Source organism: Pleurodeles waltl, chromosome 8, assembly GCF_031143425.1.
Source record: "Pleurodeles waltl isolate 20211129_DDA chromosome 8, aPleWal1.hap1.20221129, whole genome shotgun sequence".
NCBI lineage: Eukaryota > Metazoa > Chordata > Amphibia > Caudata > Salamandridae > Pleurodeles > Pleurodeles waltl.
The window spans coordinates 1433218200-1433245767 of NC_090447.1; the positions used below are offsets into that span (position 1 = coordinate 1433218200).

The 27568-nt window shown below is 43.3% G+C and overlaps 1 protein-coding gene across 1 annotated transcript in view; it reads left to right on the forward strand.

Moving 5' to 3' along the window:
* GET1 (guided entry of tail-anchored proteins factor 1) overlaps positions 1–27568 on the forward strand; it is a 281019-nt gene that overhangs the window by 44788 nt on the left and 208663 nt on the right. The window contains exon 3 of the mRNA XM_069202576.1: positions 4532–4599. Coding sequence (XP_069058677.1) covers positions 4532–4599 — 68 coding nt within the window. The remainder of the gene's footprint in view (positions 1–4531; positions 4600–27568) is intronic.

The following is a 27568-nucleotide window of genomic DNA, read 5'->3' on the forward strand; positions in this document are numbered from 1 at the left end:
AGGATAAAATCCTCAAAATTTAGGCAAATCTATCAGGGGTGAATAGTTCAGCACTGAGATGGGGGAGCAAGATTTTACAGTTTCAACAGCAGTAGGCTTCAAAAAATCATTAAAATGTTACTAGACCTGCAGTTAGAGTAACTTGAATAATCTACTCGACCAGAACTGTAATGAAGTTGACCCGTAAACAGGTTTCAAATTGTGTGATCTTAGGCAAATATTTTAGCTTACAGAGTTGCCTTTTTCTTCATTCTCACATTCGAGTGTACCTTCAAATATGTAAGCTCAGCATTTCTGCTGTACAAAAAAGCTTCTTTGTTTGATTAAATAGACTAAATGTTTGCTCAATGTATAAAAATAATCTAGCTTACATATAAGGGGACACATGATCCGTGACTTGCCTCTTAGTTTACTAATAGAATTGCTACCAGGGCAGGAGTATTTCTAGGTTTATGTTTAAACACTTACTTTAAGTAAATATATTACTAAAGCACGATGTGGTCGCACACTGTCATTTACAGACAGAAAATTTCCAAAAAATGTCCAAAAACCTTCCGACTAATATGGAGCTTTACTGATAAAACTATATAATGTATTAACAATCAGTGTAAACCGGGTTTCAGAAAACATGTTTATTCTTTGCACATCACCTAGTAAAGTGTTCTGATTTGTTTTCATCCTATTAAAATAGTTTTTCATCGTGCAGATGTACAAACAATGAGCTTTCATAACTTTTGAAATATATTGTCAAATGTTTGTACAGTTGATTTAGATATTTAAATGTTGTGTGTTAGGAAAAACTTTTGACCCCTGTCTCTGAACACAGAGCAAATATGGCAAGGACAAGACATGAAGGTGTCTTTATTGCTTTGCCACTTTCGAGGACATAAGTGTGTTATTTGATAGAATGTTTTCTATATTTTATTTCTGCTCTGTCTTTTCTTGATGTTTTTATCTATCTGCCGTTCACTGTAGGACCAAATCCCTTTCTGTTTACGGTGCTTCTCTGTGGTGCCACCAGTGCCCCTTGGGTGTTCACAAAAGTGATGATGGTGATTGCAGTGCACCATCCGAGATCGGGGGTTCCTAGAGTTCCCCCACTTTGATGACTGGCTGGTGAAGACGGGCTTACTCCAGGCAGTCATATCTCACTTCTAGACCATGGCACATGTCTTTACATCTTTGAGGTTCACTATCCGTGTGCCGAAGTCGCACCTGACTCCTTTGCAAACTCTCCCTTTCATTGCTATCCTGGACATGGTGTAGTTTTGTGTCTTTCCCCCAGACTAGAGAGTCGACACATAGGTCTATGATCCTGATGTTTCAGCTTCTATCTGGATCACAGTGAGCATGGCTCTGGCTGAGGCTGCTGGCCTCCTACATCCTGATAGTCAAACATGCCACGTGGCATCTCGGGATCACGGGGATCTCTCAGATCACATCCAGATTTCGAAGGAGACGTAGCACCTTTCTCCCAGAGCTAACAGTTGTGAACGGTGCATCGCTTCTGGTTTGTGGAGGCTGTCTGGGCGATTAGAGGCATCTGATTGACCTTTCAGAGCTGTGAGCCATCTGCTCAACATTAAAAGCCTTCCATCCATACACCAAAGGGAGGCTTGTTCAGGTGGTCACAGGCAACACTATGGCCATGTGCTACTGCAACAAGCAGGGCAGGATGGGGACGTCACCCTGTACCAATAGGCACTATGCCTCTGATAGTGGCTGGAACATCAGGGGATTTTCCTGGCTGCACCTTCTTGGTAGGATTTTGGGATTCCAGGGCCGATTAACTAAGCCACCTATGTCTCACAGATTAAGAATGGCTAGTACACCCAAATGGCACAAGGTCTCTTCTGTGAATTAGGAGAATGTTGGCTCAATCTGTCCGCAAAAGAAGAGAACACACTATGTCATCACTTTTGCATTTTGGAGTTCCCAAGATAGCTCTGTTACAGAGAAACATTATGCCTAGAGTGGTGCTTGGGAGTGCTATATGCGTTACAGGTGTTACCTCTCTTACCCTGAGTTCTGAAAAAGATAAGTAACTTTTTAGCCAAAGTCGTCCTAGTGGCCCCGGATTGGGCAAGGTGAGCGTGGTACCCAGAACTCCTAGGCATGAACATCTGTCCTCTGAATTGGCTGTCGCCTCGGGAGGATCTTCTGCTGCAGCAGCAGGGCAAGGTCCTGAACCTGGGTTTACGCTATCTTCATCTTTATGCATGGAGATTGAGCTGTGGCAGTTGATTTAATTTAACCTACCTAAGTAGTTGAGGTCATTCTAACAATCAGACATCCCTCCATGAAATCAGTATGCACCTGCCATTGGGAAATGTTTGTGATTTGGTGCGGTACTTGGCAGATTGACCCATTTCACACCAAACTATCTGAAGTGTTCTCCATAACCCCCCAGGAACTTGCTTTGGGCACAATAAAAGGTTATTTGTTGTCTCGTTCTCCTTTTTTGCAGTTGCTTGATCAGCCCTCTTTGTTCAAGCCACCTCTTGTGATAGGTTTGCAACATTTGTTTCCGTCCACACTCTTAGTAATGCCCCAGTGAAGCCTGAATCTAGTTCTCACATTCTTAAAGTGACCGCCTTTTCAACCGCTGTCCATGGCGATTTCGTACTTAGTACAGTTTTCCTCATCGCCATAAGATCGCCGAGGTGTATGAGCAAATTTCAAGCCCTCTCCATCAACCCACCATACACAACATTCTTTCCAGAGAAGCTGATGTTGAGGACCCATGTTTGGCAAAACATCACCTTTCCAACATTCGTTGCTCCACCTCATCCCAATAATGGGGAGGAGGGATTACATTGGCTGCATCCCAAAAGAGCTCTTAGGTTTTACAGTGATCGTACCAAGGAAAATCATGTGGAGATCAGCTCTTTGTTGTATTTGCTAGGGTAAAGAAAATGATCATTTTTGTTGGATCGTTTGCTGCATCAAACACTGCTATGCATTGGCTAAGAAGTAGCCCCAGGGAGGTTTGCAGGCTCATTCCACCAAAGCTACAGCTTCCATTGTGTTGGCATGTGGATTTCCTGTTCTAGATATTTGCTTGGCTGCTATGTGGATGTAGCTTCTTTCTTCCATCTAAAAAGGTCCCAAGTCTAGAGATTTGCACACTGGACAGGACCAGTCTGTTGTCGGCCTCTGCATCTGGTGGTGGCAGGGACAGCTTAGAAAGTATGTCAACAACAGAAAGATCAACAGATGTGGCTGTGTAAGAATGGTGCGCACTTCCAATATGTCTGCCACAATAGATGGTTGAAGTTTATGCTGAGAGAGTCATTATTCGTGAGGAAGAGTGCTCCAGTGGTACCACACCCAGCCACAAGGTGTGAGGGTCGTAACCTATGTAGGTCACAGTCCATTTAAGTAAAACAGAAAACCACGGCACATCTCAAGGTCACAGTAAAAGACATTTATTCCTTGGTGATTGTAGCAAGAGAATTGGTGAAAGAAAACCGCCGACACGTGTTTCGTCACACTGGACTTTTTCAAGGCTTTCGTAGATTAGAGGTATTGGTAATGTATATTATACTCCAGTGGTCATGAATATAGACCAGATATGTGTGGTATGTCAAGCGTTAACAGGGGGAGTCCGTAGACCATGATACGTCTGTTACCGGTCTCCCGTCACTACTGCTTATGGATCGTGTCGCATCTGATGTCCGTGGTTTTCTGTTTTACTTAAACAGCTTAGAAAGTAACCGACGTAGTCACACTTGGGTGATGCTTATATGCAGCTTTACAATTCCCTTCCAGAGCAGAGCAAAGTCAATGCGGAGCCGTGCAGCACCCACTACCATACTGCTTGCATATGTCCACATCCATTGTGATGCCTTGGGAATATTCAAAAGGTGAGGTATCTGCAGTTAGATAGAGTATCCTCTAGAAATAGTGTTACTGAAGGTAAGTAATTTGTACATCAGGAATTTTTGTAAACAAACAGCTTAGCATGTTTTCAAAATAAAATATTTTAAAGTATTTCAATAGTCCTTTTTTTCTTTTTTGTTTTTTTAGAGGTTTTGTTCTATTATGACCGGATATGAAAAAAACCTACAAGCACCAAGTATTTTAATTTCTTTCAATCTTTCCTTGCCTTCCTTCTGTTTCTTAAGCTCCTTCTCTTGCCTACCTTTCATCCCTTCCTCACCTCAACACCTTCCCTTTCTCACTATTTCACAAGATCAGTTATATTGCCGATGCTTTGGTCCTTTAATTGCATTACCTTTGGCCACTTGGGACTTATAGCACAGACTTCTAGAGATTCTCTTGCAAAGAACAAGTTTGAGGTTGCCTGAATGAATATATTAACAGAGGTTACATATGAGCAGTGCTAAAACGCAATTGATATATATGTTGGGAGAGGTTCCAACTTATGTCCGTGTGTTCAAGTTATATCAAAATCAAAATTGAAATGAGCGCATATACAAATATGTACATATTTAGGTGATGTTTATTATTACAATGCATTTGAAAATCTCTTCTGCAAGTGACATGTTCTGTTTCCTTGTTTTGATAGTGAAATCCCGAACGGCTCAATTGGCCAAAGTGAAGTGGGTGATAAGTATAGTGTTCTACATTTTTCAGGTAAGTGATCGCTTTAAAAAAAACAAAATGGTAGACTATTTGTTTTTCTCAATGCCTGCTAGTTATTGAATCCAGTTTTACAAGATTCACAGAAATAAACAAATATATAGTTTTCCTGGGTGGAAAAAACAAAAGTTAAAGGGGATTAAAGGTTGTCAAAAGTGTTGCTTAGAAGTCTGGAAAACCTAAAAAGACTGTAAATTAACCAAGTTCTGGTACTTCCTCGTCCTCACCTACAAAGCCACCAGAGTAACTTAACCTTAATTCTCAAGGCTGAATGTCCTTCACAGGGATAGAATTGTGAAAGAAATTAAGCCGGTGAGTTCTACCCTATGTTCAGAGTTTCTGCCGTACTCTAATTAGTGCCTAAGGTTTTTTTTTTGTAAGTGTGAGATATTTGACTATATACTCTTTGTTGTGATGTGATTAATACGTGATTTTTTTTTTAATCAAACGTTTCCGTTAAGGAACATGAAATGCATACTATATAAATAAAAGTGGAAAGTCAGTGTCACGTTTAAGGTCTTCTTCATTAGGTAGTTGCTGTGGATTGCTTATGTGCTGTTTCTGATGGATACTTCTACCTGCAGGTTGCACACTTCATTAATCCCTGCAGGTGCAGATTGTGTCCGTAAAGGTTGAAGTGGTTGTTCTGCACTGGCAGCTGGAGCCATGACTCCCACTCAGGTCTGTTGCCTCCCTAACTTGTTGTCACGGAGTAGTATATGGTGCCATCCTGTAAGTCTCAAGGCTCTTCAAAGTAGAGCCAGAGTTGCTCTTGATTCCCAAATGCTTCAAATACCCTGCTGCTTTTTAGTGCTTTAGGGATGATGACAACAAAAACGTCAGATCGACACCTGTCCGTGAGTTTTGAACTCGCTGTGCACAAGTGGACCTGTTGCTGGCCACAGTGGCTTTCCTTCATCATCTGATGAGGGCCAGGTGGGAACATTTTGCTCTTCCGCAGCAGCACACATTAAGTGTTTGCAGCTCTTCAGATCCCTATGATACAGCCTCCCCTGAGGAAGTCTTCTCAATAGAAGCTTAGGGCTTGCTCTGTAGTGGACTTGTCTTCATCTCTACATTGATCCAGATCGTGGACAGGGTTTCTGGTTGGCAGAACTTTCCCCAGCTTCGACCTCTACTTCATCATCAGAACAATGTCCTACCTGGAAAGTCAGGAGTCAAATGCCTGCATCCTGCTTTGTTCCAGCTCCCACAGTCAGTGTTGCCAGCTCTGCCCCGGGCTTTCCTGGCACCTGGTGCTGACCCAGTTGAGGTGACAGCTTTCATTCAGGCTTTCTTGACTATGTCTCACCCTCCTCTGACTTCCTCTATTGTGCCTTTGGGCCCTTACAACATCCCTCTTCTAATCACTTTTTACCTAGTTCTGGTTGACTCCACCAATAATCCTGATGCTTTTTTGGCAGGTATTATTTTATCACTGAATAACTGGCTGTCTAATTCACCATCTGATCCATTTTTGGAAATTGTGGGGCATTCCTATTGTGAGCGTTCCACAACTCTTGCTTAAGCCTCGGCCAGTGACTTTCGAGTCCATAAGGTTGATAGCAAAACAGATTCACTCACTCCTGTTGAAACTCGGAAAAGGTTTCATTATTAGGTTTTCATAATCTCAATTACTTCACTGCTTTTGGTAAAGATATTCCTGTTTGTCCTTGGGCAATCCCTTCAGTGCCATACACACACAATATAGGAAAAGGGGAAAATGTGATACTCATATACATTTCAGAGTATCAATCATTGGAACTACACGAGGGTCTTAAAAATTGCCCTCACCCCTTAGTAGTGACATGCTTCCTTATCTGGATTGTTACAAAATCCCTGTGCTAGCCAGTGTCAGGGATGGAGCACAGGGTATTGGAGAAAGACAGTACAAAACACACATATGGGGATCTACTCAGCAGAACACACAAAATAAATGGATAAAACTATCACATGGGGTCCTACTCAAATTTTACTCATGGACTCCCTGGACACAATTAAACTATATATCACGGTGAAGAAATGGGGATGTTAATACCCCATTCATTCCTGCCATCTGCTCACTTGTTGCCATGTTTTGGCCGTTCAGCATTGCTGACCTGGGTTCGTCGGCCTTCCTCAGGACTTGAAATCCCTCCTTTTTAAAACACTATACCTGTAGTCGTTGTCTAGGGAATCGTGATGTGGTGACCTTAATAGTACCTTATCAGTAAACACACATGGACATTCCGAGTTTCTCTTTTGATTTCTCTGAAGTTGGAGTGTCAGTGGGAGCGCTTCCCTGTAGTCACACATTCTTCAAGGTACTGGGGCCACCATGCTGTGCCACGCGAGGCTCTGTGAAGTGGGCATCATGTCTTTAAACACATTAAAGGGACAGGTGGCTGAATAAGGAAGGGGCCCTATATTATAGAGGCTGTTTTGAGTGGATCTAATATACAGCACATTCTTTCCACAGTGGCATTCAATACCAATCCGGGACCAATCTGGGACATTGAGGATAGGATCCCAATTGGTTAGGACAGACCTGTGGTTTCTTGAACTCCCAGGCTCGTGCATCCTTCATCATCAGAATGCCAGATGACATGTACTGGCCCTGAAGTGAAACCTCGGGTTTCATTGGACCCAGATTCAGGGCTGGCTCTCTGACTAAATTCAGATCTCAAAAACGGTGTCTTGGGTTCTTATGGTGTTGCAGACATTGGCTGCCTGACCTGTGAGAGACCTCTCTTACCTTCCCACTGAGACTTCACCACACTTCATGATTGTTACAGATGCATCGCTACTGGATTGGGGGGGTCGCCTGAAGGCGGTGGAAATCAGAGGTCTCTGGTAAACAGCCAGCTTCTAATGAACTTTTGGCTTTTCAGGTGATCCGTCTGGCCCTGAAAGCCTTCCAATCATCCATCAAGGGGAGGCTGGTGCAGGTCCTTACAGACAACTGGACCTCCATGTGGTACTATGATAAGCATGGCTGAGAGAAGTTGTGGATCCTGTACCAGTAGGCCTTATGTCTCTGGAACTGGTTGGAACACAACTCTAAGCCCAAACACTCAATTACGTGGTCGTATGATTTGTGATTAACAGTTTTCTGTTTTTCTGAGAAATAAAAAAAATATTCAATACTTTACATAGTCAATGGACATCTTCCAGGACCAAATTGGACATTTGGTTCATGGAAGAGGTTAAGGAGGCCAAACTCAAACTAATGCAGCTAGAGTGTCAGTTGCTTAGAAAGTATGAGGAAGAATCTAAGGTATAATATAAAGATGTGCTAGTAAAATATAAAACTTTGCTAACTTTAAGTAAATCACGGTACTATACCAATAGAGTTTTGGGAGCTTCTAATTAACCGAGAAAAACCTTTAAAATACTTGAGGAACTTACTTCCTCTGAAATAGTAAAGGCCAAAGTGACAGTGACTTAGGAATTTTATGATGAACTTAATAACCATTTTATTGACAATATTCAAAATATCATAGAGAGTATTCCCAGGTGTCCTTTAACATCAGAGAAGCCAAACAGGGAAAGGAATAAGAGAACTTTATCAAACTTCCATGAAATCAATGAGGGCAGATTAGGGGCCTGATTTAGATTTCAGCAGACGAGTTTCTCCCTCACAATTGTAACAGGATATCCCATCTGCTGAAATATAAATCCCATAGGAAATAATGGGATTTATATTTCGGCAGACGGGATATCCGTAACTGTTGTGCCGGAGGAACCCGTTTTCTGAAATCTGAATCAGGCCCTAGGTGTTTTATCTGCCAAAGTGGAAGTGGGCTCCACTAGGGACCCATGCCCTGCGGCTGTGTTAAAAGATTTTAATGGCGTAATACAGGAGTCTCCTTTAAGCCACCTTAATCTGTCCCTCAGACAAGACGTCGTTTATAGTTTCGCTGATGAGTCCCAGCTATTGTTTCATCTGGGAGGTACCCCTACCACATACAAACATTTTCAGGATACTATGAGATATATTGCTGAAGGATGGAGGTGAATCAACTAAAGCTAAACGCAGATAAGACTGAAGTTGGCTTACTGAATAACAAGATCTGCACTTGGAATCACCCTCATTGGCATAATGAATTAGGGCTGCTACCACCCCCCTCACCCACAGTGAAGAGTTTGGTGGTCATGACTGTTAATGCTGAGTCAAGTGAACTCTGGTGTCTAAGTGCACATTTTTGTTAATAATTAGGGTAGGCAAAAAATTACGCAACTCCAGCGGAATTTTCCGAGTTGTTCCCTCTCCTAGCTCCTCTTGGAGTGCAGAGTCTGCGAAGAACTCTGCCAACCACAGTGTGCAGAGTTTTTTCTCACGCATGGCTCACCAAAGTTAAGTTGGCGAGCAAGAATTTGCGTCCCCTAGCACTATTTTTGGGTGCTAGAGCTCCTTCCAATGTGATTCTTCAACACGGGCTGTTGTGGCGGGTTGTTACTGCATTGTGATTGCTGCCGCTCGAGTAGAAAATCAACTCGAGTAGCAGAAAGAAGCAACACCTTTTGACGCGCTGGGTGGTGCCTTTTGCGCTGATTTTACAGCACAGGACAAGCTCCCAGCGCTGAAAATCAGTGTGAGCAGCACGGCACACTGAAATTTCGCCGCTTGCAGAATCCTGTGGAATATCGCAGAGTTTGTAGGCTCTTCGGAGTGAAACTCTGAGAGTTCCTCCTGGGCCTATTAAAAGTTATAAGAAAATAACCCCCTATTAACATTTGAAGGACGCAAAGCAATAGCGTCCATTTTATCTAGGCTAGATTATGCTAATGTGATTTACACCAGCCTGCGTAATGCTGTCTTGCATACATTCCTAGTGATTCAGAATGAGGCAGTAAAGGTGGTCTTTGGCGTTCCAAGACACACCCATGTCACACCTTTGTTAAAGAAGCAACATTGGCTTCCTGTGAAACAACGAATAGAATACAAAGTATGCTGCATGATTTTTAAGGCTACAAATGAGCTAATCATTTAAGTATATGGCAGATAAACTCAAAATATATGCCCCTTTATGCAATGTAAGATCTGCCCATGCAAGTTTATTAGGTGTTCCTAAACATTTGTAAAGCAGGTCTGAAGGCGGCAGTTTCTCCCTACCCTGTGGAACTCTCTACCTATGACAATTCATCAAGCCACAGGCATTCTTTGCTTCCAAAAATGTTTGAAGACATGGCTGTTCAAACAGGCTTATAAGATATAGTTGAGCACCCTATAAGCCTCCTAGACACTGTATTACTATAGCGCCAAGAGACGTGGTGAACTTGCGCTTTATAAATCTCCCATAACCATAACATAACTCTTTGGAAGGACCTCTTGTCTCAGCAACAAAACAGGTCCTGCACCTGAGTCGCTACATCCTATACCTCCATGTGTGGACCTTGACTGCAATTGGTTAAATGCATTCCATCTGCCAGCCTAAGTAGTAGATGTTATCCAGGCAGCCTGGTGCCCTTCAACAAAGTCCATCTATGCTTGGCGCTGAGAGAAATGTGTTGCATGATGTAGTTCTCATCATACTGACTCTCTACAGACCAAACGTGTGGATGGGTTACTGTTTGTTATATCATTGGCTCAGCAAGTCCTTTCAGTTGGCGCAGTAAAGAGTTATATGTTAGCCCTTTCAGCCTTTCTGTGTTAGCCTGATCAACTCTATGTATTCAAATCACCTGTTCTGATGCATTTTTTCAAAGTTTGGCCTCATATGTTTCCCCCTGTGCTGGTCATCATGTACAAGTGGGACTTCAACTTGTTGACACTTCTAATATGCACATAGTTGAAGCCAAAGCACTGCTCTTCATTTTGACTACTGTCTTCAAAAACACTTTTCCTGATTGCTATCACCTCTGTATGCCACATGAGTGAACTGCAGGTACTTTTGGTGCACAGCCCTACACTACCTTAAAAGTGCATTGAACTGTTGCATTGATGGAACCAAAGACTCGGAACACCGCAGAGAAAGAACCTCTGTTGCATTCCATCAACCATAATTATTTAAACAAGTCACAAAAGTATGTTATGAAGTCCCAGTCATAAATAAATGCACTGCCAAGAGATAATCGTCCTAAAAATGTAAATGGTAGAAACTATTTTATCTAGTCCACGAGTAGCTTAACAGCCATTAATCCACTTGAATTTGGTTACTAGTGTGGATACTACAAACTTGTCCTAGTGCTGATGTTCCTTGCTCAGAACCTTGGTGCTGTGTACACTAACATGCTTTGTGAAGTCCTTAACTGTGGCTCATGGGCAATATAAAATACTTTCTATCATTTACATTTTTGGATGAATATCTCTTGGTGGTGCCTTCATTTATAACTGGGACTTCATTGAATACTTAATTTTCTTGTTAGACAAAATGTTACTATTTTCTAATTACATGAATTATATTGTTGATGCAGTGCTGTTGTATGATCCATACAATCCAGGTCTTATTTGTGATTGCTTTTGCAACCACCATATATACACTCTTCTCTCAGGGGATCTCCGTTGATAGTCGTAAGCACTGAATAGTTCCAACCATGTGCAGGGACCCCGGAGCACTTTTCATAATATATCTCCTCAAGTGTAGATATTTGTCTTTCTTCAGGAAGGCCTGTAAAAACACTTCAGACTTGAAAATTGTGCAGCCTATAGGAAAAGCTAAAATTGCCCATTTCTTCAGACTGTTTTGAAAAAGCTAATGAATACGTGTGTGTGTGTGTATATAAACTTAAGGCAAAATGTCAAAAAGTTAATGGATTAGTTAAATCTCTTTCAAACACCCTTTTTTAAATGAAGGAACACGGGGCAGTATAGCACTTTAGGCTGCCATTATGTGAATGGCAAAATAACATCTGTGCATGTAAAGGCCCAGAGACCACCAGTATCCCATCATGCCCAGCAGGTGGCAGTTGCTTTAGTTCTTTGTTCCAGCTTCTGGTGACAGGATCTTGGAGCACTGAGCTCTGCCTTTTTGGGTTTTTTCCCCATAAAAAAATCTCACTGGGAATTTTTGTCAGCTGTTTTATTCAATGGATTTCATCTGTCCCAAGGTTTTTCTGGCAGAAACGTTTTTTGATTTGTCAAATAAAATGCCATCTTTCTTTGACAAGTGTCCAGCCTATGGAAGAAAGAAGGCCAAGTCAAACCCTCATGATGTCTGCATCATCTGCCCTCCGGAGAGCCATGTTCCTGACAGATGTATGCACTGCAGGAAGTTTTCTAGGCGCACCCTAAGGAAAAGATTCACCTACATGATGCGAAGGTGCAACACTGGCAGCAGGTGCAATCAGAAGTTGGGACACCCAGAGAGCGAGGAGAGGGTGAATTCTCTACCAGGTCTGTTCCACCTTCCTCTGAGGACTCCAGGCGTGGGAAATCCAAAAGAAGAAGCCCCTGCGTTCCAGGTCGATGTTGAGGGCATCACTGTTGAGACATGGTGTAATATTTACATGTTCAGCATCGGGGGCTGGGTCGACGTCGAAGAGGAGGCAGCGGTCGATGTTGAGACATAAAGGTTGACTTTGAATGAGACTACGATGTCGAGACAAAGAAGAAGGTCGATGTTGAGGAGTGTGTCGAAGTCGAGACATTGGAGACACTTGACATCAAGGAGTCTGCCGACAACAGATCATCCAGGCATGCAGTAAAGGTAAAATAAAATCAAGGCCAAGATGTCTACCATCATCCCCGGGGTCTGAGTACTCCAGGGTATATTCCCTTATGTTGCCTATATTGTTGCCAGGCTCTACTACTCTTCCTCCTGTCTCTGCCTCCTCCAGATCCTATAGCATCTCCTCCACCTCCTCCAGCACCTATTACAACTCTTCCAGTAACTATTCGAACTCCAAAGCCAGCACCTCTTCCACAACCACCTGAGGAAGCCCCTTATTAGAGGCCTCTAAATTCTCCACAAAGATCGCGTTCAGATCTTGGCATCATTTGAACCATGCCAGGCATCGCCACAGATATCAGTGTCCCTCATCACGACCATCCTCTAGACGCACACATCACCATCATGCTTCCAGGTCCAGCTCAAAAACACGGTCACAACATCATTTAATTTCTCCTCCCAGCACTGGCAGATATACATCAACACTATCTGATTCCCCTCAACCGAAAGTCTCTCCAGTGGATGATATATACACCTTTCAGGAGGTTCTGGTGAGAGGCACTTCAAAATTAAACATCCCCATGCCAGCTACTACACCATCTACATCTCTCATTTTGAGACGCTTCGCCACTGATCAGTGTCCAGACCTCTCCTGCCATTGGTTCCCGGCCTATTGGAACCAGCCATGGAGCAGTTCCTCACACTGGGCTCAGTCAAATCTGCTCTGTCAAGGCTAAAAAAGAAATATAGACCTCTAGAGAAGGACCCACTGTTTCTCCTCTCGGACCCTCTCTCTGATTCTTTTGTCATCCTTGCAGCAAAGAAACAACATTCCGCCACTCCTTCCTCTATAGTACCACCAGACAAGGAGAGTAAAAACTTAGATTTAGTGAGGCACAAGGTTTGTGGTACAGCTGCCACCATCATGAAGGATGCAAGTGCATCGGCTCCTCTGGGTAGACACAACAGAGGCTTGTGGAAGCCTTTAAAAATGTTTGAAGACGACCTCCCTAGAGATAAATGAGAGAACTTCCTTGAAGTGGTTAACGAGAGCATGATGGTCTCCCAACTAAATAATTAGTTCTGGAGCTGATTCGTCATTATTGGCAGACAACTAATACATTCATAGTGTGGCCCTGAGAAGGCATTCTTGGCTTTTATTTATAACCCTTAAACACGAATACCAACTACAGATTCTTAATCTGCCATTCTTGGAATCCACCTTATTCGGCAGCCATACGGATGACGAAGTGACCCGGATAAAGCCTGAAATGGAGACCCTGAAGGCAGTGGGTCCCGAAAATAAAAAAGAACAACAATGTCACACATACAAGCCTTACCAACAACGTTTTTCTCCATATAGGGTTCAAACCCCTCAGTGGTCCCAAGGTCGCCAACAAAAGCAACTACAAAGACCTTATCAACAGCAATGTCGACAGCTCAGAGAAAGAGCTAGCCAACAGGCTGCTTAGAGGGGTAAAACCTGCTGCAGGCTCTAAGCAATGAATCTCTACTTCCCCCATCTTCCTTTACCCACTCTCCAAGGGGGAAGACTCTCTCATTCCTGGCAGAAGGGCACTCCATCATGCTTATGTTTTAAATATTGTACGGAAAGGGCACTGTCTCAGGTTTACCATTCCTCCGCCACATATCCCACTAAAACCCTCCAATCAACATCTGCAAATGTTGCACTGGGAAGTAAACATCCTTCTGATGAAGCATGCAATGGAGACTGTTCCTCTCAAACAATGAGGCACAGAGATTTATTCCTGTTATTTTCTGGTGAAAAAGAAAGGTCCCAGAAACTAATTCAGACCCGTTCTCAATCTAAAACTAGCCAACAAATGGATTAGAAGAGAGCAGTTTCGAATGCTTGCACTGCATCAGATATATGTCCAGATACACCAGGGAGACTGGCTCTGTTCGATAGACCTCCAAGACGCATACTTTCATGTCCTGGTAGCCAAGAAACACCGCAAATACTTGAGGTTTGGCATTGGTCACAATTATTACCAGTACAGAGTGCTTCAGTTTGGCCTCACATCAGCCCCCAGAACTTTCTGAAAGTGTACGGCAGTGGTAGCTGCACACCTCAGAAAACAGAATTTGTGTCTATCTGTAGCTAGATGACTGAATGATCAGGGCGTCAGCAACTCAAGAAGGAGCCCAGCTGCATTACTAGTTGACAAGCATAATTCTCCACCAATTAAGGCTTCATAATAATCATAGCAAGTCAACCTCTACTCCTGTCCAAACAATACATTACTTGGGGACCACCATTGACCCCAATTAAGCAAGAGTGTATCCTTCAAAGGAGAGACTTTGTCACTCTTTCATGAAAGGTTCTCACCCCACAGTGAGAACAACGTTATCTCTTCTCGGCTTGATGACTTTCTGTATTTCTCTGACTCTGCACGTCCGTCTCCACCTGCGTCTTCTGCAGGAATGTCTCGAAGATCAATTGGATCAAATTTTGGGCAGTTGGGATGACATGATCACACATTCTCCCAATGCAAAGCAGTCTCTAAAATGGTGGTGCTGTCCGACAAATCTGCTTCAAGGAGTGCCATTTCATAAGGATGTTCCTTCTCAGACAATAGTGACAGATGCTTCGCTGTTAGGATGGGGAGCGCATATGGACCACCCTCAAATTCAGGGAACGTGGTCTCCAAAAGCGATGACTTACCACATTGTTGGAAATGGCCCTTTCTGCAGGGTTATCCCAAATCTTTTTCCCTTTTTCCTTGTATTTTTCTGATCCTCTTTTTGTTGGCTGTGGGAACTTTACCACTGCTAATCAGTGCTAAAATGCATGTGCTCTCTCTCACCTAAAACATTGTATGGTTGACTTACACCTGTTTGGCATATTTAATTTACCTGTATGTCCCTTGTAAAGTGGTATGCCACATACCCTGGGCCTGTAAATTAAATACTACTAGTGGGCCTTCAGCTCCGATTGTGCCACCCACAGAAGTAGCCTTTCAAACCTGACTCAGGCCTGCCATTGCAGGGCCTGTGTGCACAGTTTACTGCCACATTGACTTGGCATTTCAAACTACTTGCCAAAGACTAAACTTCCTTTTTTACTACACCTGAGTCACCCATAAGGTAGGCCGTAGATAGCCCTATGGGCAGGGTGCTGCATATGTAAAAGGTAGGACATGTACTTTTATATGTTACTTGGCCTAGTAGTGACAGCCTATTTAGTTTCTCACTACTGTGAGGGCTGCTCCTCTCATATTAACATTGGGAATTCCCTTATATATTTTTAAGTGGTAATTTCTGATCTGAAAGGAGTAGCGTGGGCAAGTTTAGTATCTTGGAATGTTAGTGAGAAATCCTGCCTACCGGCGTGGATGGATTTTACATTACTAATTTAGAAATGCCACTTTTAGAAAGTGAGCAATTAAACAATGGTCCTACACAAACACAGTCATTCTTGATTTTGAATTCAATCCGACAATTTGATAGTGTGGATTTTTCTTGAGAGATTAAAAAGTGACTTCTGGACCTCTGAAGTGATACGAGTCCACGTATAGAAGATCGCAAAGAAATATTTATGTTTTAACCACATTTTGTATATATCGTACAGAGCACATTTGCACAAACGACTTTCACTACATTCACTTTCACTTTCACTGGGTCATCACTATAGGAGCACCATAAGGATAGAATTCAAAATCAAGAATGACTGTGTTTTTTAGTAATGATATAATAAAATGTGAATTGTTGATAAAATTTGCACATGTTTGAATATTGTTAAAACTTATTTACCAAGAAGACAATGGTTTTACTTCCCCCTGTAGGACCATTGTTTAATTGCTTATTTGTCTACCCAGGTTCTAGGGTTACAGGGTACGCCTCATTTTCTCTAAATAACTTTTAGAAAGTGGGCATTTCTCTGTGCTTATAACTCTAGTGTTTTGCAGCCTGACTCCAATCCACATCTAGGGCAAGTGACAGCTACCTTTTGTGATACTTTCCATTCAGCCACAACACAGGAGGAGCTGGTTAAAGCATACAAGTGCCAACTTCCCCCTAGGTTACTTGAGATATACCGCACACCAGTGGACGAGGGTTGCCTGCCACTAAGCATGCGGGAGTCGTTATTAGTTTCCCTTCCAAACTGGGCAAAGACCCAGAAGAATTGGCATCTTATCGCCCGTTATCCATATTAGGATATGACTATAAGGTATTAAGCAAGCTAATGGCGTGTCGCCTACAAGGCCTCTTGAAAAGACTGGTGCATCTGGAACAGAAAGGGTGTTTTCCTGGGCATTCCAATATTTTAAATATCTGTAGATTATGTAGGGTGATGGAACAGGCCCCATCCCGCTGGCCCTTTGCTGCATATAGAGTCATGGTCTTAGAGAAGGCATTTGACACAGTAAACTTGGGACTACATAGTCTCACACTTACAGGGTTTGGGATAATAGGGAGGATTCAAGCGTTGATACAAATGCTATACGTGGGGCCAGTAGCGAAAGTCCGGATGGGGCAGTGCATCTCCCCCAGCTCTATATATATTGTGGGACGGGGCAAGGCTGTCCCCACTACTTTTTGCTTTAGCTATGGAGCCTCTAGCCCACATATTGCACCTGTTTGGGGATTGGGGCATCCCGGTGTTGGGCGATATTCGCACGGTCTCACTATATGCTGACAATGCCCTGATCTATATATGGGACATCCGGAATGGATCTGCCCCCATTCAGACACTTTTGCTAGACTTTTATAGGGCGTCTGGCCTACGAGTACATTGGGCAAAGGCTTGCTTATTTCCCCTACGTCCACACTGCCCCCGCTGGACATTCTCATAGAAGGGCACCAACTAAAATGGGAACCTCACACGTTTAGATACTTGGGCATTAATATTTACCACGACAAGCAAGATCTGCTAGATGGGAATTTCATTAAAGATGTGACATCACTGAAACCCCAATTGGCCTTCTGTAGCACATTACCACTCCAAGGTAGGATGTCTCTAGCAAAAATGGCAATGTTACCCCACCTGTTATACTTCTTCCAAATTAACAACTCGCCATACATTGAGCTACCTTTCATGCCTTGCATCCCACTCTTGGGTCCTTTATCTGGAACAAGGGTAGATGCCAGGTAGCAATCCACAAACTACAACTTCTCATGACAAAAGGCAGCCTCGGCACTCAGAATTTTGAACATTACTATTTAGCAGTGCAGCTACAATGGCCCACATACTGGATGGCTGGGCAATACATGGAAGAATTGGGTCCCCATACCCGCTCCCAGGTGCAAGAAGAGATTCAATGCATCCCATGCGTGCTTCCCACCAATGGCAAATAGCTTGCTGAAGATCACGTTCGAAAGCTTCTATTGTGACTTAAAACTCTCACCACAAATGGCACTTTATTCGTCCGACATATCACCGTGATCAATATCCGCATTTTGACAGACAGTAGGCGATTGGGGACTGAACATGTGGGCAGAGGTGGGAGTAGGCACATTGGGTGCTTTAGTTTGGGAGAACACCCTCATGAAATATGAGTAACTGCAGGAGGAGAATGGGTTACTTGTGGAACTTTTTGTAGCACACACTACTAGCAGAAACACTCTGCCTATGGAGCATCACTGATACTGAACTGAATCCTCATCTGCTAGTACATTTGATACACACAATGGGCACAAATTAGTCACATGGCTAGATTGAGCATTTGCACATACCACACAGGACCCCCTGGCAGCAACCCGCAGGGAGTAGGAGGGAGATCTGGGTAGAGAGTTCACTGCTAAAGAACGGTGAGTTAGCCCTAGAATACCCTAGACGATTTTCGTGCAATGCAAAGTTTCAGTATATCCAGCATAACATTCTACATAGATCATATTTCACGCTGGTTTCCCTCTCTTGCATATTCAGCTCTCCGTCAGTATGCCCACAATGTCAACGAAAAGTGGATGACATAAAACATTTGTTCTGGGGCTGTTTAGCAGAAGTAGACTATTTGACACAAATACCTCACAAAATAGAATGGGTCATTTGGAGCTCTGACCTGCACTCGATGGATGGGTCACTACTCACTCTTTATCGAAAATCACTGACCGCTAAAGCCAGTAATAGTTCCACTGACCTGGCACTTTTGGTGGCCCACAGACTTTATAACTATGCATTGCAAATCCCAGCTCCTACCCAGCACAGCTTACTGGCGAGCGGCGACGCTCAAATGGGGTCCGGCAGAAGGAGTAGCTCTACGGCTGGAAGAGAGCATAGGCCTCCGGAAATATCCTATTGCAGCAGATTGGGAAACGTTGTTACTGGACCTTCACGCTTACTCGATAACACCGATCACTACTCCTGGAGATACCTGAATACCACTCAGTGCTTAACAAACCCACACCCGAACCTTGGTGTTCCCAATGCGACCCCCCGACCCGCCTCATTATCATAAATTGGGGTTCCAACCCGAATTTACACTAAGCCTGAGTTCAGATCAGGTTGATTACTAACTATGACTGTTAACCGCAGTAAAATGCTCATCACATGATTGTTCATTTGTTATGTTGTCAAAGTAGGTTAAAAGATGTGACCCTCTTACTCCTGTAATTCTCTCTGCACATCCTGTTTGCTAAATAATGGGACTTAATTATGTCACTATGATTAATGATCCTACTTTGTATTCTGTACTTAGCTGTAAAGCCGCATCCCCAAAAAAATTGGTTAAAAAAAAAAACACAGGAGGGGCTGGGTGTGACAAGAGAGGCCTCTGCATCCATCTGAATACCGAATGTCTTCCTCGGCTGGGAGAGTGAGGGTCGTTCATACCTTACATGTCAATGGACTGTGTCTTGCCCTCACACAAAGGGCTGATTTACACCTTGCTGATGTCTGGGGCCAGGGCTGGGTTGAAAGGGGTTGTGTTACACTTAAAAGGGTTCCTTTGAAGTCACCCCTTGAACAAGACAATTTGGAGTATAAGTACAGAGGCTCTGACCCCATGTTTTTAGAGCACTTTTGGAACTGGGACTGAACCTTGTTAGAAAGGCTGCTGGACTACACAAAGGCGTCATCTGGACTGCTCTTCTGCTGTTGCCCTGCTACCAGCCACTGGCTTGGTGGCACAAAGAACTCTCTGGACTGCTATTCTGTGTTTTGCCCTGATGCCAACTACTCTCTGACATTATTCTGCCCAAATACTGCATGGGACTTGTAACCAGACGCTGATGGCTACATTACTGGAGGACTACTGGGCTGCCAGGGGAGATCACCATCAGTATTATCTGCTTGTCTGCTGGCCCACCTTCCTTCCTCACCTCTTGTCCCCCCCCACTGCAAGTGCCACTTGGGTGGCCCAGTGCGTGGGGAGCGCTGTCCTCTGCTCTTTGCCTGCCTCTTCAATTACACCATGTGGGGAGTGCTGTTTGGCTGCTCTTGGGCTCAAAGTGAGCCACGTATGCCTCGATTCCCTATGCTCTGATAACACACTGTGCATCCCCCAGCACGAGAGGAGCACTGTCCCTATATTTCCTGAAGGGCCTGGTAAGCGCTCCACTTTTTGGTGTTAACCAGAGCGTGCTCAGAGTGCTGCAAGTTTTTCTGTGTGTGCCTAGTACTTCTTATGATTCCTCCAGTCCCGCACTCTCGGAAGTGAGTGATGGGCACCGCAGTCACAAGGGAAACCTGAGTTTGGACGCTGTGGGCCCCGCTACCGAGGCCTGTCGACACCCAAAGCACCACTTCAGCCTGGGTCTGGATGCCGTAGACCCCCTCTTCCTAGGCCCGCTGATGCTCACAGCACCGCTTACAACAGTTCCCTGTATCTGGCACAAGCTCTCATTGCAAGGTACTGAGGGTGAGTGGGGCCGGAGGAAGCAGGGAGACCACACTATGCCCCAGCGGGCGCTCACAACAAGTATGATTCCAGTATTGGTTTCATATACACAATATTTATAATTTATGTCATGTTGATGGTGTAAGATGAATAAATGTATATAGATACATATATACACACTTGCAGTATAAGGAACCTATCCTTATATACCTTATATATAATCCTATGTGGAGTCTCTTGTGGTGTATTTATTGTGTCACTGGTGTGTGTGTTGCACAAACGCTTTACACATGACCTTTGGGGATGAGCCTGATTTCTGTGTGCCAAGCTACCAGGGGGCGAGCACATGTTTTCCTTGGTATGTAACTTACTTGCCCTAACTAGAGTGACCCAATCAGAAACACCATTTCTAACAAACAACAATCTCCTAGCGCTACGAGCAGTTCATGTAGTGTTGAAAGCTTTTCTTCCATCCTCCTAGATGTAATCCTTGTTTGTTCAGACAACACAACAACCATATACTACCTCAACAAACAGGGGGGAGACAAGGTCCAGGCCTTTGTTTCACGCAGCTCAGACAATTTTAAATTGGCTGATGGCCAGAACTCTGCGGATCACGGCAACTCATTTGCCAGGTGTTCAAAATGTTCAAGCAGACACCCTAACCAGAGTCCTTCAGGAAAACCATGAATGGGTCCTTCACGACGACATCATGCAAAACATTTTCAGAATGTGGGGTGCTCTGCACATCTATTTATTCACCACCTCAGAAGACAATAAATGCCCCGGCTTCGCCTTGAGGTACTTCCGGCCAGATACACTGGGGAATGCCCTATGGATCCGACTGTTCAGGCAAATTTCTCTATGCCTTTCCTCTGATCCCCTTGAATCTGTCAGTTCTCATCAGACTGTCTTACTGAAGGGTCAGAGTGATCTTGATTGCTCCAGAGTGGCCCTGGCAATGATGGTTCACAGACCTTCTCCACATTTCTGAGTGTTCAAATCTGAAGCTTCTGTGCAGACCAGATCTTTTCACAAAATTTGGAGGCCAGATGGTTCATCCCAACCTTTTGTTTTTGAGTTTGGCAGCATGGCTCCTGAGCTAGTTCAGTATGAGGATTTGAACCTTTCACAAGAATGCATGAACATTCTCAAGGAAGCTAAATGACCTTCAACGCGTTCAGCATATTCATTTAAATGGACGATATTTGGTGTCGTGGCAAGAACATAAATCCAACAACCTGCCAAGAAGATATGATTCTTCCATACTTCATCTGGCCAAATCTGGCTTACAATTTTCTTCCATAAAAGTTCATTTGGCGGCAATTACTACCTACAGGAAATGTCCTTCACAAACCTCTTTTTTCAAAATTCCCATTATCAAATATTTTTTGGAAGGGTTGAAAAAGGTTTTTTCTTCCATAAGGTGTCCATCTCCTCCCTGGGGGCTCAATATAATACTCTCACGCCTCATAGCAGGCTCCTTTTGAGCCCATTCACAAATTGTCCTTGCAACATCTCTTGTGGAAAACTGCTTTCCTCAAAGTGATCACATCAACATGTAGGGTTAGCCAAATCCAGGCATTATGTTCTCCTGAACCATACACCGTTTTTCATCCCAGTAAGGTGGTTATAAGGACTCATCCAATATTCCTACCTAAAGTCATTCTAGACTTGCACGTTAATTAAGCAATTTCCTTACCTACTTTCTTTCAGCACCATTCCACATCTGCTTAAAGGACTCTCCGTTCTCTAGAAGTCAGGCAAGTCTTAAAGTTTTACCTGGAAAAAACAAAAGCTATCCGAAGGTCAGACCAATTGTTTGTAAACTACGAGCCGTTCCCTACAGGTGTAGCCACGTCCAAACAGTCCAAATCCCGACAGATAGAATCTAGCATTCTGTTATGCTATAGGAAGGCTAATAATGTTCTGTCCGGTAGACCATAGCCGTACTCCACTAGAGGGAAGGCAGGCACCACTGCTTTTATAAGAAATGTACCAGTAGCTGAGATCTGTAATATAGCTATAAGGAGAACTGTTCACACATTATTGTTTGGATTCAGATGCTAGAATCAGATGCTTGAGTAGGCAAGGCTTCAGTGAGAAATGTATTTGCTTGATTTGGTCGGTTGATTGTTCCTCTTTCTTTTCCACCATTCTTTGGTGTCAATGCGCTTGCTCCTCTATTCAGTGCTTATGACTATCAGTGTAGATCTACTGAGAGAGAAGGAATGTTTTCTTACTGGTAATCCCAGTTCTCTCCCAGGGGAATCTGAAGTCAAAACCAACACTTCCCGGTGGAGATGACAGAGGCAATTATTCAATCTATCTAACAATGCCACATCTCGTCAAAAAGAACTGAAGCGACTGCCACCTGTTGGTCATGATGGGACTGTGGTAAATAATTTAAAATACCTCTGAATTTGCCTTGTAAGTTAAATAATAATAAAAAAAGGAAAGAGACGGGTCCGAGATGTAGAGAATAATCAGGATTTATTCAATAACTCGAGTTAAGGGAGAGCTCCTTCACCAAGCGGGTTAGGGAGTAGTCTGTCTTACTTCGCGCAGCATAGAGCTTTTATACATTTTTCTACTACATGCAAACAAATAGCAGAGGTTCAATCATTTTCCACTAGTTAGGTATAAAAACATTTGTATGCCTCAGGGGAGAGGAGTGGGAGATTGCTTACAAACAAAAATGTGCAAACAGCTGAAGCGTATAATAGTGTGTAGTAAATGGCAGGTATGACCTTGTTCCAATTGCAAGTTATTCCGTGGAAATTTGTTTTTCTCAAAATTGGCTTAACCGCAGGTATGTGGCCGGTCTGGTATTCGGCCTTAAGCATATTACACGATGTAGCTGCTTTCAAGCTGCATCTTTTTCTACCTATTTCCTCTGCGACGGGGTGTTTAAAACACTCACAAAATGGATGCCATATTCAATATGGTTGTCCTGATGTCAAATGAACAGTGGTTGCACGAAGGGTGAGAAACTATTTTTCCACATTCCCTCCTTGCACCAGAGTGCAACCATTGTCCTCTATTTCGATGGCCATAAGATCATCAATATGATCTTGGAGCATAATCTTAACATTTTCTTTTTTCTGGATGTGTGGTTTAGGAATGCACATGGTAGCACACAATCCACAGAGTGGCGGGCCGCACTGGATGCACAGGCAGCATCCCATTAATGTAAACAATGCTATGCCAATAGCAGAAATCAATTTCCAGCCCCATGTGGAGACTAGTCCCCAAAACCATCCTGACCAGGTCCAGTTGCCAGGATCCTGGTGTAAGCTGGACACAATTTTGTGCAATTTAGAAATAGCCTCATAGACAGAGGGGGCATTATCAGGTATGAAAACACAGCAGCTCGACCCGATAATTTTACATGCTCCGCCCCTCTCTGCTAGTATGACATCAAGAACAAGACGATTTTGAAGCGCTACCATTCTGATAGCGGATTGTTCCTGTGTCAAATTTCCCAGAGCAGCTATAGTCTGATTTACAACTGCTTCTACTGTTCGAGTAAGCCTACGGATAAGCTTACTATTCTGAATCGGTCCAATAAAGAAGAAGAAACCTCTATTGAAGTCTATATACTGTTCCAGGGTAGTCTCTGTTTGATCTATCCCCGAAGTATCTATAGGTCTCTTATGCCTCTCATTAGGGAGTAGGCGATCCTTATGATACATCGGCGGGGCAAGGAAAACGGGAGGCAATAGGAAAGATATATAGCATCTTCCTCCCCATCCGAGGGGAAGACGTATATAGGCTATCTCTCCACAGACAAAATATGTATGTCTAGACGCTGGAAACGTTGATTGGCCTTTATCCTCGAAACTCACAGTAATATTACATTCACTGTGTCCTACCTGGATTATACCAGTCTTCTGGACACACAGCTGTCCTTTCATTTTGGAAACAGATATGGAGGTTGGTCCGCCTTTCTTTTTAGGCTTGGTATTTACTAATTTGGAAGACCAATACTCCTGTTTGTACTCTTCACTTTCGAATATAGTCCCCTTAGCCTGTGGTATTCCATTATCGTCGGGATAACAGACTTGATTAAGGACGGTATTCATATCTCCCCATGGCCACCCATTCTTACATATCCGAACATCTCCTTCAGAGCATGCGGAATTGGAGGTATTGTACGCTGTTATTAAGGCAAACCAAGCCTCACAGGTACCATTATATGAAAATGGAAAAGGTACCAGTGGCATCCCTCTGTCATTCTGATGAGGGGGAATCTGTCCGCATATCCAGCAATCGGTAGTATTGGCAACCTGGTGAGTATAGTGTAACATCCGTACAAAGAAGTTATTTTGCATAGCTAATCTGTGTGCCCGTTCATGAGGCGTAAGATCATAATAGGTATGTTCTTGTGTACTGTTGGGTGAGAATATAGGGAGTTGACTAGATGGAAAAATTAAATGTAAAACCCAACCTAAACACATTGCTGCTGCCAGAAACAAAACACCATTATACAAAAATTTCTTTTCGCACACATTTTCTTTCTGTATTTGTCTCTCAACATCTTCTGCTTCACTGTCTCAGTCGTCATTTTTGTCAGGTATACTTCTCAGAGCCCCTGCCGTTTCACCAACAAGTAGAGCTTGTTTGGACTTAATTGACCTGGCTGCGAGTAGATGACCTGAGTTTAGATCTATAAGTCTGGTGGAGACTTTCTTCTGTGGGTAATGTCAATTGTTCTGCGTTCTGTTGTGTCTGAAGTGGCGGTGTCTGGCCGCTTTTTTCCTTGGGAAAATGTTTCTTACAGTGACTGGCATGGAGCCATCCCTTACGACCTTCGATTTTTACAGCTGTCCTGGTAACCAGTAAAACGAGCTTCGGTTCCTTCCATCGAGGCTCAAGAGGTGTTGTTCGATCAAAATTACGAATATAAACCCAATCGCCTGGTTTGATCTGGTGCTCTTTGGGCTCAGTATTATCAGGAAATGCGGCTGCAACCTGTGAACGACAAGATTGAAGTGCTGACATCAAGGAAGCCAGGTAATCAGTCAGTACAGGTATTTCAATATCTGTTATAGCTTTCGCACATGGTATTCCCCATATGTTAGGAGGCCTACCAAAAACTATCTCGTAGGGCGCGAGCCCCGTTCTGGAATGAGGAATCATACGCATGTAAAACAGAGCTACTGGTAAGGCAGTAATCCAATCAACTCCCTTTTCAGCACATATCTTTGCCATCTTGTTTTTTAAAGTCTGGTTATGTCGCTCAACCAGGCCTGCTGCCTGTGGATGACGCACACAGTGAAATTTCCACTGGTATCCCAACAGGAGCGATATCTTTTTCATTAATTCAGACGAGAATGGTTGACCATTATCAGAATATATAACTCGGGGCAGACCGAACCTAGGGAAATACTCCTTAATCAATTGTTTAGCTGTAGTGCTGGCAGTATAGTCAGGTACAGGATAAGCTTCGGTCCATCGTGTTAATGTACATACTACTACGAGTACATACTTCTGTCCTCTGCACCTTTCCATTTGTATATAGTCCATCTGTATAACTTCAAAAGGGTGTTCAGGAGGATGAAATCCTCCTGCCCCTACTGTTGTGCCTTTTCCAATATTATACTGACAACATATCATACATGTTTGGACTCTTTGTTTGGCTGCTGCCCTAAGATGTTTATTGTCCCATATATGTTGTATTGCGTCTAGCATAGCTTTTTCCCCAAGGTGGGCTGGTCCATGTATTGTATCTATAATAATCTGCACCATGGCATCGGGAAGATACCATACTGCTTTATGTGGTGTCATCCATCCTTGATCCGTTTGTATCCCTCCTTCCTCTTTCCATTTTTCTTTTTCCTCATTTGTGGCGTGACTCTGTATGTCTTGGATGTCCATAGTTATATCTCGTGTGACCTGCATATGCATAAATTCGGGACCGTGATGCAGCGTACTCTCTACGTCTTTCTGTGTCATGTCTTGAGCTGTTTGATCTGCTAATGCATTTCCTAATATAACATGATCTGTCCCCTTTGTGTGTGCTTTGCATTTTATTATAGCTATTTGTTCTGGTAGATGTATATCATCTAACAATTGTGTTATTAAATCTGCATGTTGTATTTTTGATCCATGCGATGTCATGAATCCTCTTTCTCTCCATAATGTTCCAAAATTGTGTACTACTCCAAAGGCGTACTGTGAATCAGTATAAATATTTATTTATTTTCCTTTACCCAATCGACAGGCCCTGCTCAATGCTATCAACTCGGCCGCTTGTGCTGAAAGAATGGGTATCTGTTTGCTTTCTAAAATTTGAGTATTTGTGGTAACAGCATAGGCGGCCCTTATCTCCCCCTTTTCTGTTCTTTTACAGGAACCATCCACGTAAATATTTTCTTCTGCATCTGGTAATGGAGTGTCTTTTAAATCTGTTCGTGGTTTTGTCACTTGTTCAATCACTTCCATACAATCATGTACCTCATCTATGTTCTCGTGAATGGGTAAGAGTGTGGCAGGGTTCAGGGTATTGCATCTTAAGATCTGTATGTGAGGTTGAAAAAGTGTCAGTTCATACCCTGACAGTCTTGCTATTGTTAGATGTTGTGTCTGTGTTCTGCTAAGTAATAGTTCTACTGCAAGGGGGACTTGTACTATCAAAGGGTGTCCCAATACTATAGCATCGCTTTGTCTAATAGCTTGAGCTGTTGCTGTTACAGCCTTCAGGCATGCGGGAAGAGCTTGTACTACAGGATCCAAGGTGGATGAAAAATATCCACATGGTCTTTGTTTTCCAGCTTGCTCTTGTGTCAGAACCGATAGAGCGGTCCCATTCTTTTCAGTGACGAATAGTGTAAAATCTTTATGATAATCAGGGGTGGCCAACACCGGGGCCTGACACATCGCCTCTTTCAATGTTTTGAAAGCGAGCGTGTGTTCCTCTGTCCAGGGAAGCCGGGGAAACGTGCTGGCTTCTAATGTCGTCAATTTTACAAGTGGTTTTGATATTAGTGCAAATTGGGGTATCCATTGTCTGCAGTAGGATGTTAGTCCTATGAATTCGCGTACCTGTCTCTGTGTTTTTGGCTGTGGTATATTTTGTATCAATTGTATTCTCTCCTTTGTTAGCTGCCTTCCCTCCTTTGACAGTAAGTGCCCTAAGTAGATTACTTGCTGTTGACAGAATTGCAATTTCTTTGGCGACACTTTGTGGCCATTTTCAGCCAAGAATGTTAATACCAATAATGAAGCTTCGACACATGACTGCTCAGATCTGGCCGTAATGAGTATATCATCGACATACTGCAGAAGAGCTGTTTGATCAGGCATTTGTATGGTGTCTAGCTGTCTTTTTAGTGCTTGGCTATAGATGCTCGGGCTGTCAGTAAATCCTTGAGGAGCTCGGGTAAACCGGAAACTCCTTCCGGATAATGAGAACCCAAACAAATATTGACTGTCTTCATGTATTGGTACACAGAAAAACGCGTTTTTGAGATCGATAACGGTAAAATGTGTGGCTTCACAATCAATTGTTGTTAAAAGGGTAGATATGTCTGGTACGACAGGATGTTGTGCCACAACACATTTATTTAATTC